Below are 16,911 nucleotides of genomic sequence, written 5' to 3'. Positions count from 1 at the left end.
AATTAACAATTTTTCTCATTGTCTACATTCTCCAACACCTCCAAAGACCTTGTCTGACTATGTGCCTGTACTCCTTCTTCTAAATGTTAATGTTCTAGACTTCAAGAAAAAAAAAAAAAAAAAGGAACAGATGTTCCTGAGATCATAGCAAAACAAGCCACATACTTAGGAAGGACAAACTGTGATGTATAACATAGTTATTTTTCTAACCTTTCTAAAATTACCTATTTGACTGATTTCTTATGTGTAAAAAGAGGCATAAGGCCTTCCCTTCTGTCAAACTATCATTGTCTCAAGAAATTTAGAAGCTCCCTGTTTCAGTGCATCGAGACTACCAATGCACAGACAGATTTAAGACATCTTTAAGTTTGTGCAAGACTTACAAGAATGAGTTCCTTAATGCCTCTGTAACCAGAGAAGTATTTATACAAGTCCAGCTAAAATCCAAAGCTCTTAATCAATGACTACCCAAAAAGAAATGCAATCATATGTCTGCTTCACGCATACAGCTGACGGTTTGGGGTGCTAGGAGGGGCATGGCACTCGCATCACAGATCTGTGTTCGGCGGGGTTCAGCTCAGAGGCACAAATGCAGAACAGGGACAATATTATAGAAGAGGGAGTAGGAATGTCTCTACCCTACTGCACAGCTGCAGAAGGGACAGCTGGTAAAATCAGCCTGTTACATCAGATCAGGCTGTTGCTTGCATCATCCCAGGCTTGTTCAGTAATGCATCCCAAATTTGAACATGCAGTCATTGCCGTGATGTATACAGGCTGAATAGTTTTACATTCATGGCCCTATTCTGCATATCACGCTGCTACAGTAATAAGAACTATGTCAGAAAGGAGAAAGTCGTCTTTGAAGTCTACTAGTCTCCTCCAATGTCAACCTAAGCAGAGATTATAAAAATATATATATATGCACCCAGATTTTACTACTTTATTAATTGGAGTGGAGGTACTATTTAACATGTCATTATGATGCTCCCAGCAGTTGCATGGCGTTGCTGCCTGGTACAGAGAACGAAGAATCTTTTCTTAATTCCTTCAGATTTTCCACATAACTACTTTTTCTTGACATATCGTAAGTGTATTTAATTTTCAGTACTTAATGGCAAGGTGTATCTAGGTAGGGAATACACTGCAGGCTACCTCGGGCCAGCAGCTATCAGTGACTAACATGGATGTTGTGAATAACATGGCATCTCACTTCAAGTCAATGATGAGAAATTCAGATCATTTTCTGAACCGGACTACCAGACCCTGACTTTCCTTCAGGCAAGGGGAAAAATGTGTTTGCACCATTTATTTCATTGTCCCTTAATGCTACTCCTAGAGGACACCTCATTTAGATGTGCCTTCTACTTTTTCCAGTTCAGCTCTCATATAGTCATAACGAGACAATCAAATCGGCGTAGTTTCCTGTAATAGATTTTTCTCCTGTTTTAATGACTATAACAACCAGCGAGTTTGGAAAGATAGAGCTTTTATTTCAAAACCAAATCTGAAAGAACAGAGGAACTGCTGAATTGAGTCAGAGATCCACACAGCCCAGTGTCCTGGTCTTCATGGTGGGGAGCAGCTGGCAGTTTAGGAAAAATATCACATAGATATTATATTATAGATATTAGATAGTATTTATAGATCATAGTGTGATCCCTCCTAGTGCACTCCTCCTGCAATCAGCTGTTCAGAGGTTTCCTTTCAATTGCCTCCAGACCACCATGGTTAGCAACCACTAAGAGCCACACAACTAAAAATGTATCTCATTTCTCTCCAAATCCCTTTATACCCTCCACAGCATCCTGTGACTGTGAGTTCCACATTCAAAACTGTGCATTATGCAGGGAATTTTTTTTTTTTTTTTCTTTGAAAGCTGCTGTTCGCTAACATCACTGGGACAAGCTTGCAAATGCTCACAGGGGAGAGCTGTCGGTCGCAGGATGCCAAGAGGAAAGGTCAGGTCCTTTGGCTTTTGAACCGAGATGCAAATTCGGAACCAGCTGGGCAGCTTCGTCCCTGTAAGAAGAGCAGCGATGCTGAGTTGGCGTCCTGCGGCGAGGGGGAAGAACCAGACACCCACCCTTTAATTTCTAACATGGTTTTGATTTGGAAGCAGATATGACATGGGAGCCTAGGGGAATTTTGTCAGCATTGCCAAATTAAGCCTTCCTGGGGCAGATCTAGAAATGTCCAGGACTGTCCAGACTTGCAGAAAGTGCCTTGTTTGGGGTTTAGCTGAGATTTTTCCATGCTGGGACATTTTCTCCACTGTGCAGGTTTTGACAGTCAGTAAAGGGAGTGGAGTAGGAACTGGCAGCAGCTACAGGCCACGGTTTTCAAGTTCACTCAGCGGGCATTTTGCAGTTTAGCGGCCTATTTTATGTGTTTTAAATGTGTCTGGTTTTCAGAAGAAGCTGAGCTCTCAATTTCCTGAAAGTCATCTATGGTATTTCTTCTGACAGCCAAGAATTAGTGTTTATTTTAAAAAAGCAAACCAAATGTAAACAACCAAACTTGCCTTTTTTTTTTCATGAGAGAAAAGACTCAATAGGGAAAAAGCTCCAGTAAAAGACTGTGACAATCACGTGGCAGGAGAAAGCTCACTTCACTGAGAAGCACATATTTTGTCGATATAATCCTTTCCTCTAGAAGAGACGTTCTTGTATTGATTTTCTGAACATTTATCTGTTCTGCCCTCTAGTCTGACAAATACTCACGTGAGCAAATTTTACTGTGTAAAAGGTTAACCTGCTGTTTGGGGTAGAGGACTTATTACTTTTATAATGTAACAGATTGCCTAAATAAGACAGTCTCCAGAATGGACCATCCACCAACTCATAAACCTATATGGACCTATAAACCTATAAAATTCTACATAAACCTGTATAACAAACAACTGCAAAAGTACCCATGGTTTGTCTGCCTGTATGAAGTTCTTGCACAATCATTCTTTTTCAAATAATATGTGGAGTGTTTGTCAATTTAATAACTGCGTTAAGCACGAAATGAACAACATTTCTTTATATCAGATACAAAATCTGTTCATTTATGCCTCAAATATCTATGCAGCTGTAGCCACAGTATAGGAAGATGGGAATTCTTTACCTCTTCTTGCCTCTCGTTATTTTACCTGTAATAAAATTCAACCAAGCCCCAGCCTTGCGTTAACCCGTTCAGTTGGAAGTCTGCAATGCACTCGTGGAAAACGCCACGTCCAGTCAGGCCGTTATACACCACGGGGCAAGCCTGCTTATCCAGGGTTGCAGCAACATCAAAGTACTTGCCACCTTTGATAAAAGTAAAAAAGGAAGAATGTCTCCAACCTTCAGTAGTATTTTATCTCGAAAAATCCCAAGATCTTTATTTTTGCATATGGTTTCTGCTCAGGCTTTTCTAAAGAGCAAGAGTTTTCCTGCCTGCTTTGTAAATTAAGTAAAATCTTTGATCGAGCTGTATTTCCAGAGCAGCTGAATCCACCTCGTAACATATGTTTTGACACACACAAAAAAAGCAAAAAACACATCAATTATCTAGATTAGCATGAGGAACAGTCACCACAAATAGAAACTGTAACGCTCCCTCGGATCCAGCTGCCTGAGGCCCTGATCTTGCAGTGGGCACACAGCGTTTCACCGATGACACACTACACATATGACTTAAGCCCAGAATTAAATTTCTCAGGCTGTAAGATGATGCATTTAGCTTTCAGATTTGCTCCAAGGATCACATGGAATTCCACTGAACAGTCTTTCCTCCACTAAATTAGCTGCATGCCAAAAAGCTAAGGCAGATATTACCGGCAGTAAAACTGATTCCGTATTCATCCTTGATAACACCATCATCAGCCATCTCGGCCAGCGAGGCGTTGGACCACTCAATGCCAGCCTTCCTCCCATCGGGGAAAAAGACATAACCTACAGTGAGGCTGAAGGGGAAAGAAATGGAGCAGATTTAAAGTTCAATCAAAACTCAAATAGACCGGCACATTGGCCTTCTGCGGGAGCTTAACACTGGGCATGGCCTCCATCCCTGGAAAGCAGCAGGAATAAATAAAAAAGGTTGTATTGTGGGGTACTGCAAATGGTGAGTGGGGGAAGCCACGCACGCAGGAAAGATGAGGCTTGCAGGATGGGTTGTGGTGGTGGGCAGGTGGGAGAGGGAGGTCACTTGGTTCCACTTGGTCACAGGGCCATGAACTCTCGTCTTTAAGCTTTGGGATGCAGAGAGCACCGGTCAGCAAGGCAGGACTCCCTGCATAGTGCCCCACCACAGGTGGACACAAACTCCTTAAATAGCTGGGAGTGCTCAATTTGTACCGCTAAATCATCCGGAAAGGAAGACAGTCAGCTGCATCAGCCAGTTACTGAATGGAAAGGAAGTAATTGAAGGTAAAAGTTGTCCTTGTGACTAACTGCAAATGGAAAATTGGGTGGAGGGAATGGGGAGCAAGAGGGGGTAGATGAATATAGGGCTGTACAGGTTCAAAGCAAGAATGTGCATATAGGCATCCTGCAGAGCAACTTCTGACGCCTTTAAGACATACGTTTTTAGCGGCATAAACTTTCTTGGTTACTTACTTAGTTGTGGTAGCTGGCATATTAATAACTGTTAAATGTGCCGCAGTCCCATCCTGTAAGAGAGTGACAAAGAAAAAGCAGTGTAATTTGTGCGGACTCGTTTCTGTGGGTCATACACTGACTTGACCAAGAAGACAGTAGATACAACTCAGGTTAAGCAGTGTGCTATAGCTTTATACTTTTAAATCTTCTCAGTACATCTTCCATGAAAATCTGGCTGCAAACAAGAGTCCAAAAATATAAACCAAACACGTTAAGGACAAATGAAGGACATTAAGGACAACAGAAAGTCCACAGCAAGCAGGCATAAAAGGAGGAGGGGAACAATACTTGCAGAGATGTCAGCTAGCCATGTTCAAAACTGATGGGCAACCTATCAAAGTTGGCCCTGCTTTGACCAGACATCTCTTCTAGCCTGTATTATTCTATGCCTGAGAGCAGCATACAGGAAAAATGTTAAATAAGAAGGAACTGGAATCTCATGTTTTTATTCATTTCTCTTCCACCCTTAAGTCTGAATCCCTTCATGCTTCCCTTGGGCTGCTCTGAGGCAAATACAAGCCTACGCTGTGATGTTATATATGTACAGACACTTGGGGTATGAGGACTCAAAACTTCAATCAGTGATACATTTTAATTGCTTCTAACAGTCAGATGGCTTTTAATTAGGAGGGGAAGAGACACAGTTATTTTGAGTCCTGAATAACTAGGAAGAAAAGGGAGAGGTTAGTACTTGATTATACACATCACAGCACAAAAGCACAGCCTTATTAAAAGGTACACGGGCAGATGTTAAATCACAGCAGCTACTGGATCTGCACACACGTGGGATTTTGCAAGGTGTGTTTTTGTGCCAGTCAGCACATATTCAGGAAAAGAACTTTTATTCTGAATTCCGTCTTAACTCCAGTGATGCTGCCTATAATGGAGGGTTTAGATTTCTTTATGCCTGTGTTGGCAAAGGAAATGTCTTTTCAGGAGCATCTGTTCAGGTTGCATGCCAGCTTGTAAAGCCAGCATTCAGCATTTCCCCAGGCTGTGTGCTCCCAGCAGCCCCAGCGCTGACTCTCCTCCAGCACAGCCACAATGGCAAAGCAGAGAATTAGAGCTCAGCACAGGCAGAAATATTTGCTGACTGCTGTCATGAAGGCTTAGGATGCCTTCAAACACCTCAGGCTCTCAATTAGTGTGAATCAGCACTGCACCAACCCCACTGAGCGCTGGGTATCTGCAGCAGCTGAGAAGCTGTCCTGTAAAGCTGCCTATCTAATTTTTCTTTTAAAAGCCAAACCAAACAGTTTCAAGTTATCAAAACAACTTTTGGTTCATCCAGTGTAGCAAAATATCAGTTTTTACACACGGGGCTCTGCTTCTGAGAGCTGCTCCCACTGGTATGTGCTAATGATGGCACCGGTTAGTGCTTCTGACTGATTGCACACCATGGATGCTCCCAATGCCTTATTTCTGGTTATTTAAATATGACTGACAAGCTCAGAAACAACTCCATTTTCATGGTTAAGCAGCATGTTAATACCTACCTCAAAGTGTGCCAAAATCATGACATAACGGTAAATCTCAGACCAGTCCCTGATACCTGCAAAAAAGAACACAATCACCCGGCCTAAAGTTCACCATTGCTGGAAAATGTGAACTAATAGTACCTGACTTGACATTAACTTTGGATAAAGAAATATCCAGTAATTGACAACATAATAAGCACACGCCTGTCCCCAAAACAGTAATGGACTTCCTCTGAAATGTCTTAACTTCACGCCCAGTCATGAAATCGGTTATTTTTAAAGACAATCTTTTTAAAGACAATTTTTAAAGACAAAGTCCCACTGTCCTGCCAGTACCAGCTATAGTGAAGGTAACCAAGAGAGCGAATTGTTTCTGGTGCTGTTACCATAAGAGTGGCTCCGAACACCTTTGAGGGAAAGTGCAGTTTTGTCATGATTTTTTATTTCTATTTCACCAACAGACTGGCCCCACTGCTCATGTCGGAAATGTTGTTCCCTTTGTCTGGGAGAGAGAAAAGAGTGAATTGACAGGCAAAAAACAGCAAGGTAAAAATCAAGGCAGCTCTAATGCCAACCTGATAGACTTATATCCCAAAATGAAGGAGAGATTTCAGGGCATCTGGAACATGGCTATGCCAGATTTTACACATTAGCAAACACTTTTACATTTCCCAGTTATTGCTACGTAATGTCTACTCTATAGCAACAAATGTCTAATCTATAGCAACAAATTCCCACCCTGGCAGACTATAAAAATGCCCTTTGTTTGAGAAAATGTACTGCCTTTACTACCAGGCAGTTGCTGCTTAGAAGTCAGTCGGTATCACCAAAGACAACACACTATTGGTATATATGTTTTCTGCTTGTATTTAGACAAGACACTATTGATACTCATATTTTCTTGCTGTATTTTCAGCTCTCCAAAGGTTCTGTAGTACTTAAAACACCAAATTTAGCCCTTCTTTCACACAATTATATTTGATCCACTGCTTAGATACACCTGCATCATTGACTATGGAAGCAGCCTAAATCAGGTTGTTAGCAATGAAAATAAGACAGAATAAGAAATATTTCTAATGCTCAATTTCTGCAGATGAAAATTGTGGGGAGGTCCCTCCACCCACACGTCAGGAAGACAAAGTCTGTGTGCAGGATCCTCCCTAGAGGCTGCCAGGTCTGGTGTGGTAATGAAACCAAGAGATACCTGACAGTGGCATGTCCTTTATCAGCTCACTTCAAATTAAACCCAGCTTCTAAAATCACCTATAACAACACACAACAAACCTTGAAAAGATCTGTAGAAAAATTACTATTAACTCTAGAAGAAATTAATCTTGCCTCTCACTTTTTGACCCTTTGGAAGAACTCGATGGTCCATGGTTCCTGGGCAAAAGCACGTGCAAAAGTGCTGGGGTGGCTGTCAACACTGAAGTTAAAGATTTCTGTGAAGTTCTCCCAACTAGGAAAAAGAGAGGGAAAAAAATAACAGACGTTATTGGCTTTCAAGTCATACCAGGCCAAGTTGTGCGCTTACTACTCTGACAGGGGCAATCTTTGTGTTTTACCATTATTGGAAAATTCTGATTTTTTTCATTTTAAATATGTTATTACTTTTCAAGGGAGCAAACAAAAGGAAACCAAGATGAGCAACAACGGCCTGCAAGAGTCAACGGATTACCTAGGAAGGGAAGCTGGCAGGACAGAGCCACAAGCAAAAACGTGCTGCTTTCTCTCATGTGGTCTGTTTAGAGGCACAAATGCAGCTTTAACTCTGGAAATGCTGAGCTACTTTGACAGGAAATAATTTTTATCAGACCAATAGAGTCCATAAACAGAAAGAGAAAGCAGAGGCAAGGGCTTCATGTGTTACTCTGCGAACATAACCTTTTGAAAACAGTAACCAAATCTCTAACCATGAACTCACTCTACGAAGCAAATGGGAAACACTCTTACTGGAAAGAGAATTTAACTGGTACAAGTTCGCCTTCCTCTTCACTCCACTGCTGTCGGTACGGCCCTTTTCTGTAAGGCAAAGCACTAGAATTTTCTACCACTCTAAATAAACAGCAAAATGTTTCTTACATGTTCAAAAATGGATGCAATGGGAGACACCGCGGAAGAATGACACTCTTGTGTGCTAAGGTAGGAGTAGCTGTATTTTCATTCCATAAAAATCAATGCGGGCTGTTGTTACCAAATAGTTTTTGGTTCAGGTCAGTTAAATATATTTCCAGATAGTGTTCAAAAAGCCATGGTCTTAAGTGGAGATAAATGAAACTATAGAGTGCTGCAAACCTGAGTAATCCATCAAAACTTATTTTCCAGCGTGTTTGGGGCTCTAAGTATTCAATAGTGAGTCCTCCTCCACTCCAGATCTCTTCAGATTCATCACTCACCATCATGTTTGGATGTTGTGGGTGCTAAAAAGACATTTTGGGAAAACATTTGCTTAATTCAATTATGAGGATGCAACATCAGTGAATTCCTGCTGTGATGGTCCTCTGCAGGAGGAACATTTATTGGAATTGGCTTTTCAGTTCTACTTGATTTCTGGTAAACGGATTATTAGAGGGGGAAAATTACATCTAAAATACCTGAGTTATAAGATAACACGTTATTGTTTCAGATAATACACCTGAATTACTTGGGTGAAGGGAGGTCACTGCAAGAGCTCAGCTCCTTAGGCTAGTAACTCTGTCAGGCTTACAGCCAAGCTGATGCAGGGCTTTGGGGTTAAATTTATTTTTAGACTGAATTTGATGAAACTCTAAACTGATTTAAATTTCCAGTGCATTCAAGCTCCCAAAACTCTTCAGCTGCTCTTTTAAAAATGTGTCATTTCTTAAATCTGCCACCTTTCTAAAAGAGAGCTTATGCTTGTTGCTGTAGGGAAGGATCCAAGAAGGTCCTGACTTTGGCTGGCAGTTCTAAGTAACAGTCAGAAAGTAGTATCATTATACTAAATATTACTAGAAAACAAAATAATGTACATCAATCCTCTCTTTTTTTTTTCTTTTTTCTGCAAATAGGATGCCTGCTGCTTTTTCTGGTCATGGCTGCTACTTAGCAAAACAAATTTGTGAACGTAAAGGTAGTTGAGTGCAATGGGATTTGTGTGAGATCTTCCCTCCTTCTTTACCATATAGTCAGCTATTAACAAAAAAGAAAATCCACAGGCAAAATATATGATTAATAGTTTTCTTTTTAGCAAGAATGAGGCAGATGTACATAGAACTCCCTAAAAGCTTTCCTTTCTCTTTGAAAAAGGCAATTCCACAATGGTTTTTATACCATTCACTCATTAAAAAATGGGAAAAAAATCCACCATAACCAAACAACGTAACTTATTAACCATGTGTGGCACATCATCAGAAGGACAGAATGATCAAATTCTGACTGGGAGACTTAACAAGACATTTTTTAGACACATTACGGGAAAAAGGGAATGAGTGTTAGATACCTACTACAAAAAATTACACATAACCAGCAATCTGACCAGTTCTACCACTGCCTTTAGACTCGGCACTGGTGTTAATGTGGTGATGAGGCAGAGAATGTTAATTTTCGCTTGAGATCCTAATATGGGTTCAAGACAGGAGCTCAGCACTGCTCTTGAATGTCATCCCACATCCACCACTTACTTCAAACTCTCCAATTCCATCCACCCTCAGGAAGAGCCACATCTCACAGATCCCATCGGGACGTTTTGCAAGACGAGCAATCACAAAGGTCTTGTTGGTCTCTGCAAAGCCGGTGAAGTAAACTGAATCGAGCGCCTAGGGAAAGGGAAATGGATTTCAGCTCCAGCTGGAGGCAGGAAAGGAGGGGGAGAAGGTGAGTAATTCTTGGTTTTCCGTAGGCTTCTTCTCAGGAATCAGATTTTACTTTCACTTTTTATATTCAATAGCAGGCACACCAGCAAACAGTCAGAGAGTTTTGCTAGCAGCAGTGAAGCCTCATTCATGAGACAGGAAAGTCCACGTGCTCAGAAAATGATGGAGATCCACGACGTTTAGTCAATCTAGTGTACAACAGTCACATCGTTCGTTGAGACAAAGGCGTTTCTCCTTTCTTGTTTGCCTGTTTCCTCATCAGGGCAGACACAGAAAGCAGAGAGGGAGCAGATGAGAAGCAGTTTTAGAGAGGGAATAGGGAAGCTAATTACTGCATGATAGCCAAGGTGAAATATTATCCTGAATGAAGATGATTATTTGGCAATAAAATAAAATCTTTGCGAAATGTGTGCTCAAAAAGAGTGTCTGTGAGGATGAAATTGAGGCACAATCAAGCCGTTTCCCCATCTAGCTACAGATTGTATGTAGGACAACTTACACTTAGGAGAAACATAGAACTAAAAAGGAAAAAGGAACAGGAGAGAAGTAAATCATAGGAAACTCAGCACTTTACTAACATGATTAGCAGTTGGGCTGGTGTAGGGCCAGTTAACACCACAAATCTCAAAAACCATTAGGCACAGAAGTCCACAACTTCAATTTCAGATGTACATTTCCCCGTATTTGTGCAGAACTCACTCAAAGTGAAGTTTTACAAGCTGGAAGATGAAAATTAAGATTTATGAATGCATTTTTGGGCATGGATGTAGTTCTCCTGAAAAACTATCCATCGTAAAGTGCAAAAAAAATATACCGAAGTCAGATTATTATTGCCCTTATGCATACAGATAAGGGGGGATTTTGAGGGTAAAGTCTAGAAATACACACAGAGCGAGACTACAGGGTGCCAATATAAAAATTCAGAGACATAATTTCTGGAAGTATTTTCCAGATCCGTTTTTAGACCTCTCTTGTAAGTGTTGCACCAGCGTTGCTGCTTGGAGGAGCAGAGAGGAAAGCACAGACCCCTTGGCTATATCTCAAACCACCTCGGATGTCAGTTTGATTTGGAAGATGGTGTCACTCCTGCCTTATCAAATCTGGTTGAGATTGGCAAAACACTTCAAAACGCTCCAAGAAGCAGCTTAATGAGTAGAAAGGAGGAGCTAGAGAAAACAGCTGGTTTTTTTTAAAGGCGAAGCAGAAACCTCAATGCATTTGTTAAATAACATGACTTAAGGATTCCCAGAAGGCTCCAGGAAATGTTAGCAAGGAGTTGATTTTTCACAGAAATTACTTAGGATCCAGAATCTCAGCTGGCATCTGCACGCTGAATCTCGATGAGGCAAGGAAAACCGAGGGAAATCCTGTCTCATCAGCCTTTCCACTACCCCCTCGCACCAAAAATACAGCAAAGCCTACCCAAAGCTCCCTGTTGGGCACAGTGAGTATTCTGACAGGATGGTACACGGACACACGCAAGGTACAGGTTGTAGATGGGGGGTTTATTACTTATGAAGCAGAGAAGTACACCTGGAAACTTAAGATTCAATTCACCAAGTGTGCTAAAGTAAAAGGCTTCTGTGTCCCATGGTGTGTCTGCTTTTTCTCATCGACATCAGGTGGTCTGATCAGAGGTAACCCTTCTCCCTGCGAGGGACAGCCAAGGTGACATCCCCAACCTGCCCTCTCTGGGATGTGTTGAAGGGGAGGGGAAAGGATGGGGGTCCTGAGGTGTCAGGGGATGGGTGGTGGGGGGTGCCAGGCACCAGGATGCAGGGGATGGGGGTACCTGAGGGATGCAGGTCCCAGGGGGATGCAAGGTGCTGGGGTGCAGGTCCCTGAGGAATGTGGGTTCTGCAGGTGGAGGTGGTGTGGGTCCCAGGGGATGGGGGTTCCGGGGATCGGGGGGGGGGGGGGGGGGGGGGGGGGATGCTAGGGATGGGGTCCCGGGGGCACAGGACAGTCCCGGGGGCGCAGGGGGGTCCAGGGGGCACAGGGAGATGGGGGTTCCAGGGAAGGGACTGTGGCAGAAGGGTGTCCCGGGGAAGGGGATCCCAGGCTTGGGGTGGGGTGGGGTGCCGGGGGTGGCGTTGGGACACTCACGTGGGGGTCGGGGCGGAGCGGGCGCGGGCGCCGGGGCTCTGCGGCCCCTCCGCCGGCCGCCCGCTGCCTCCAGGCGCCGTGGAAGAGCAGGAGGCAGCCCAGGGCCCAGCGCTTCAGCGGGGCCCAGGCGCCGGGGGGGGCCGCCCGCCGCGCCCCGAGCAGCGCCAGCAGCGCCAGCAGCGCCAGCAGCCCCGCCATGCCGGCGCGGAGCGGTGCGGAGCGGCGCGGAGCGGGCGCGGAGCGGTGCCAAACCCCGCCTGGGGGCCGCTCCCCGCGGTGTCCCGGGGCCGGTCGCGGTCATTTCCGCGAGAGGTTTTGTCCCGGCTGCCGGAGCGCTGAGGTCACCCTGGGAAGTCGCATTTACTCTTTTTTTTTAATTTATTTTTAAATTTTTTTTAAAATTTTTTTTTTTTAATTTTTCTCCCGAGAAACGTGGTTTCACCCTGCTGTATGGAAGCGCTCAAAAGGGCAGCTCAGGCAGTTCCCCTGGAAGGGCACAGCCAAGTTTCTCGGAAATCCTCCGGGTTAAGTCTTGCGGTGCAGGAGAGGTGGCTTTGGGGTCTCCCCCCTGGGGCTGTCGCGGGGTGTGAGGCCGATATCGGCGGCTCTTTCCCGAGGCGGCAGGTTGTGGACGTGCCCAGGTCTTTGATTCGGATCGCAGGTCCCGCTGATGATTTCTGACCCTGGTTTATTGGGCTCTCAGCCCAAGTGGGTCCTTCGCTTGCCCCCGCTGCTAGCTCCAGCCGACGGGCAGGGAAGAGGCTTGGCAGCCCATTTCACCCAAGGCACACACAAAAAAAATCCGCAGTGGGCATCCCTTCAGCATTTCTTGCAGGTACCACTGGTAGAAGCTGCATTTTTGAAGGCTTTTGGCTGGCTGCACAATAGAACTTTTTATTCCTTTTGTAATTAGTAAGCATTAGTCTCATTTCCCTACACTAAACCAAACCCAACCCTACCTCCGCGTGGCTGATCGCGCTTTGGACTCTCAGCTGTGCTCTTTTTTGCCTTTGGAGTGTATTGACTCCCTGTTAGCTCTGCAGACTTCTCAGCGGACATTCTATTACTTGAAAAAGCATTTTTGGAACATCTTTATGCTTCATCTCAGTTGTCCCTCAATTTGGTTTTACCTCTGCTGTGGTTTAACGGATCAGTGCTTATGGTTCTTCCGATTTTCTTCTCTGAATGAAACTAATTTTTAATAACCTTCTTAGCTCTGCTGCTTCTTTTCGCCCTTTATCTAGTCTATTCTGGTACCGATGTGCACGTACTCTGCCTCTATGATCACGTCCTTCAAAAGATTTCAGTGTCTTAGATGTTCCTTTTACCTTTTAAAAAGCTTCCTTATTTTTACACAGTTTCCCTTTTCTGAGATTGTTCTGTATTGCTTTATTGCCATCCATGGACCACACCAAATCAAAAGCAGAAGGGCAGGAACTAAAAAGCAGAAGGCACCAGAGATTAAGACAATGAGGTTCAGAAATTTATTTCTGTAAATTGCCATTTTTTCAGTTAATATTCAAGAAGAATGTCTTGAAGTCAACCACACAGAGTAGGCAGAGAGCCAGACAGATAATAGGTTGTTTTGTTGCTTCAGATTGTGTCGTGGAGGGACTGAAAATGGTCTAAAAATAGGAGATGCGTCACAATGTTATCACCCTGCACCTGCAGCACAGTGGATATAGTTCAGTCCAGAGGAAGGCTGCAAGGGGAATGGATTATGAAAAACGGCTTTTCTTTTTAGTTAAAATTTAAACACAGTATTGACACAAAGCAATAGTCAATGGGGAAAGAGCCACACAAATGACAAACCTTTGGGACTTTACAAACATGCGCATAATTAAACCCTCAGCAGCTCCAGTCTGCCTGAGATGTAAGCGCCTATGGCAGATGACATATTCTCATAAACTTCCTTTTTTTTTTCTCCCCTAATGCATCCCATGAGCAGCTTTACTGCCCTTTGCCAAACTGTTGGAGTCCTTATGGAAATCATTTGTATTTCAGTATTTGCTTTTCTGAGGGGAGGGTAAATGGGGCATGAATATTTCATACGTTCCTCTGATAGGTGAAGTATTCAAAAACTTCCATCGCCTAAACAACGCATCAGTGAAGGTGTTGTGCCTGTCTCTGCGGAATCTGTACCAGAGATAAGCTCCGTTCCTTCCTACGAGGACAGGAAGCATGGAAACAATTTGCTCCGTGCAGCATTATGTTTCAACATTTCTTAGGTAATTTGTTTGAGGGTTTGAAGTTATCTCTGGCAAACAATTTATCTTGGCAAGATTGTTGGCTGTGGAAATGGGTTCCAAACCAGCAGAACTCAAAGAACCAAAGTCCTGACATGTCTGGTAATGTTTTTAGCATGGCAAAACCAATGCTGTGCATATTAAACCAAGTCTAAGATCTGCTCCACACGCTTAGCAAAAATGTGGGGAGGAAAATACTCAACTGATTTTAAGTTCAGGAGGAAACAAGGAACGGATACACAGTGCTAGAAATGCGGAGAACAAAGCAAGCTGAATTTAAGAAATTCTGGTTAGCATAAATTTGCTAACTTGCTCTTAAGCATCTGCAATATTGGCCATCAAACTTCTCATTGAGTAGTGAACACTTCAGACAGCGCTGCCTCTTTTAAATCCAGCTGCCTGGCAAAGGGAATGGGTATGTTAGGACTATATTCCATCAGAAAAAAATATTTTGGCACCCTCAGAAATTCAAAGGCCTGCAAAATCAGTTTGAGTGTAGCCTTGAAGCCCAAACTGGTTCTCAAGATCTTTGCACTGCAGCAAGCACCGTGTTTGCTGTGCAAAGCTATGCAGCCTCTCTAGCAGTGTTTGAACAGAAATCAAAGCCAAGAGAAAAAAAAAAAAAAAAAAAAAAGCACCATGGCTTCCCCTCCTCTGAGAGCTGCAAATGAAACTGGATTTTCAGAAGTAAATCCAGAAATAATGGGCACATACATCTGTAGTACGAGACGCAGACACGCCTGTACTTCAAGAAAGCTCAGATCTGGGAATTCCCTGGTTTCTGCCTATATTTAGGTTACGTATCATTATATGTGATATTTCTTTAAAAAACTGTCAAATAACTGCTTTGTCGATACACCTTTTCTCTCTGCATTTGCATCTGGGGATAGGCTCTTCGCCAATGTCACACGGCCTGGTAGGATTAACACTATTTAGGCTGCCCCAGGGCTGCAGGAATAGGCGATGCACCATCCAGTGGACAAACGCACTAGTTACACCGTGGTGACAAGTTACGTAAAAATATCAGTTCCACCGAAATCGATTGCAAAACTTCCACTGAATTAGAAGGTGTCAGTGATAAATCATGTGTGGGAACTGCTACAGTGTACGACTGCCTGGATGTGACAACATGCAGAGACTGTCTAGATGCTACTGCTAAAAAAAACCAAACAAACAAAACCCAGCACAAATAATTAACTTCTTTGTAACTTCTGGGTAACGGTCATATCTCAGCCATCCTGTGATTAAAGCAAAAGGAAGGCAATGCATTTCAGTTTTCCCAGGGGTTCAGCTCACTATAGTCAGCACTGCACCCCCCTAAGTACGTACCCAAGAAAAAATGTTTTTCTTTGCTTTCATTCCAGGATAAATGACGTATTAGCTGTATTAAGGGAAAACGTGGAGAAGAAAGTTTTAGAAAAAGATGAGCTCTTACGATTTTGTGTCTATAGGTGTTTACACACTTTTGTTTGAATAGCAGAGACACCGGCATAGAGTATTTTAGTATGTCAAACCAAGCTCTTGGGAAATAGAAGAGTACACACAAACCCAAGTTTTTCTCTAAAGTCCCTAATATTTCAGCATAGAAGCTTAAGGAAATGAAAAAATAAAAAAAAGTAGAAACACACATTGACATGCAGGCAGCTGTATTTTTTTGTACTTCTCGGCATACAGAACCCTTTATGCACTTACTGCCCGTGTCCCACTAGATGGTGTTCATGCTACAAGGAAAAAAAAGAGGATACAGAAGCGTGCCGGGGCTGTCATAATTTTGTCATCCTTCAGCTTTTTTATCTTCGTGTGTTTTAGATGTATCCCCAGCTCACACGCTGCGAGGTTTGCTATTTTGCATACCGAGTGTATATTTTTCCTAATGCGCTGTGGAAAATTCTGAATGAGTGTCACGCAGTAGTATTTCCATCCAAGACAATTTGTCTGATTTAACTACTAATGTTGAAGCCTAGGTTGGCCAAATTCAGTACACGGCCACTGAACAGGCGCGACTTAGGTGCTAAATCACCCTCCTGAGACTCTGCGAAGCAGCGAGGGGCTGCGATGAAGTACGAGCAGGAAAAGGTGTGAAGCAAAAACCCTCGAGGGAAGCGCTGAAGCGAAACCCACCGGCTGGGTGTTCAGTTATGGCAGGTGCAGGCAGACGTGCTGCTGCTGGCTTGCAGTGCCGGTGGCGGGGCTGTGCCCGGGGTACCCCCTGGGGAAGCCGTGACACCGCGGCCTCGGGGCGCGGGCTGGGCCCCCCGCTAACGTTAGGCCGGGGCAGAGGCCGCCCCGTCAGCAGGCCCCGCATCTTCCCTCGGCGACCGCTTGTGACCCAGGGTCACCTGCGAATGCAATTTTATCCTTAAACGATGAGTCTTTGAACACCCGAGGCGGGGGGGGGGGGAACGGCCCAGCCGCAGCGGCCGGCGAGTCGCGGGTTCCCGCCTCGCGCCCTGAGGCGCCTCGCGCCCTCCGGCCCAGGGCGGCCCGCGGGCAGCGCGCATGCGCAGCGCGGCCCGCGCCCCCTCCCGCCTCCTCCTGTCGGCGCCTGCGCAGAGCGGCCCAGGGCCCGGCCCCGCCCGGCGCGGCGCCTGCGCAGTGCGGGCCGCCCGGCTTCCGCCTCCTG

General features: G+C 44.2%; 1 protein-coding gene across 2 annotated transcripts; it reads right to left on the bottom strand.

Moving 5' to 3' along the window:
- Window positions 1-1,479: 1,479 nt before the first annotated feature.
- On the bottom strand, window positions 1,480-12,439 carry LOC141963679 (uncharacterized). 2 transcript variants are annotated; one of them, XM_074913240.1, is made up of 11 exons: window positions 12,043-12,439; window positions 9,745-9,879; window positions 8,399-8,523; window positions 8,057-8,125; window positions 7,449-7,562; window positions 6,490-6,605; window positions 6,122-6,177; window positions 4,584-4,636; window positions 3,804-3,931; window positions 3,137-3,293; window positions 1,480-2,022 (listed from the first exon to the last, which is right to left on the bottom strand). In XM_074913240.1, the coding sequence occupies exons 1-11, from the start codon at window positions 12,238-12,240 to the stop codon at window positions 1,920-1,922; spliced, it is 1,254 nt and encodes a 417-aa protein (XP_074769341.1). In that variant the 5' UTR covers window positions 12,241-12,439; the 3' UTR covers window positions 1,480-1,919. The 2 variants fall into 2 exon arrangements, with proteins under 2 accessions (XP_074769341.1, XP_074769342.1); XM_074913241.1 differs by lacking the exon at window positions 12,043-12,439 and adding an exon at window positions 10,515-10,577.
- Between the last annotated feature and the right edge of the window lie 4,472 nt (window positions 12,440-16,911).

The sequence above is a fragment of the Athene noctua genome, chromosome 9 (assembly GCF_965140245.1).
Source record: "Athene noctua chromosome 9, bAthNoc1.hap1.1, whole genome shotgun sequence".
In the NCBI taxonomy this organism is placed as follows: Eukaryota; Metazoa; Chordata; class Aves; order Strigiformes; family Strigidae; genus Athene; species Athene noctua.
This window is presented reverse-complemented; position numbering and strand designations above follow the sequence as displayed.

Excerpts from the sequence above, each read along its gene's own strand:
- LOC141963679 (XM_074913240.1), bottom strand. The coding sequence starts at position 12,240 with ATGGCGGGGCTGCTGGCGCTGCTGGCGCTGCTGGCGCTGCTCGGGGCG. Across the intron at positions 8,524-9,744 it reads ATGGAATTGGAGAGTTTGAA|CACCCACAACATCCAAACAT; the intron begins GTAAGTGGTGGA and ends ATGTCTTTTTAG. Across the intron at positions 6,178-6,489 it reads TGTTCGGAGCCACTCTTATG|GTATCAGGGACTGGTCTGAG; the intron begins GTAACAGCACCA and ends TCTTTTTTGCAG.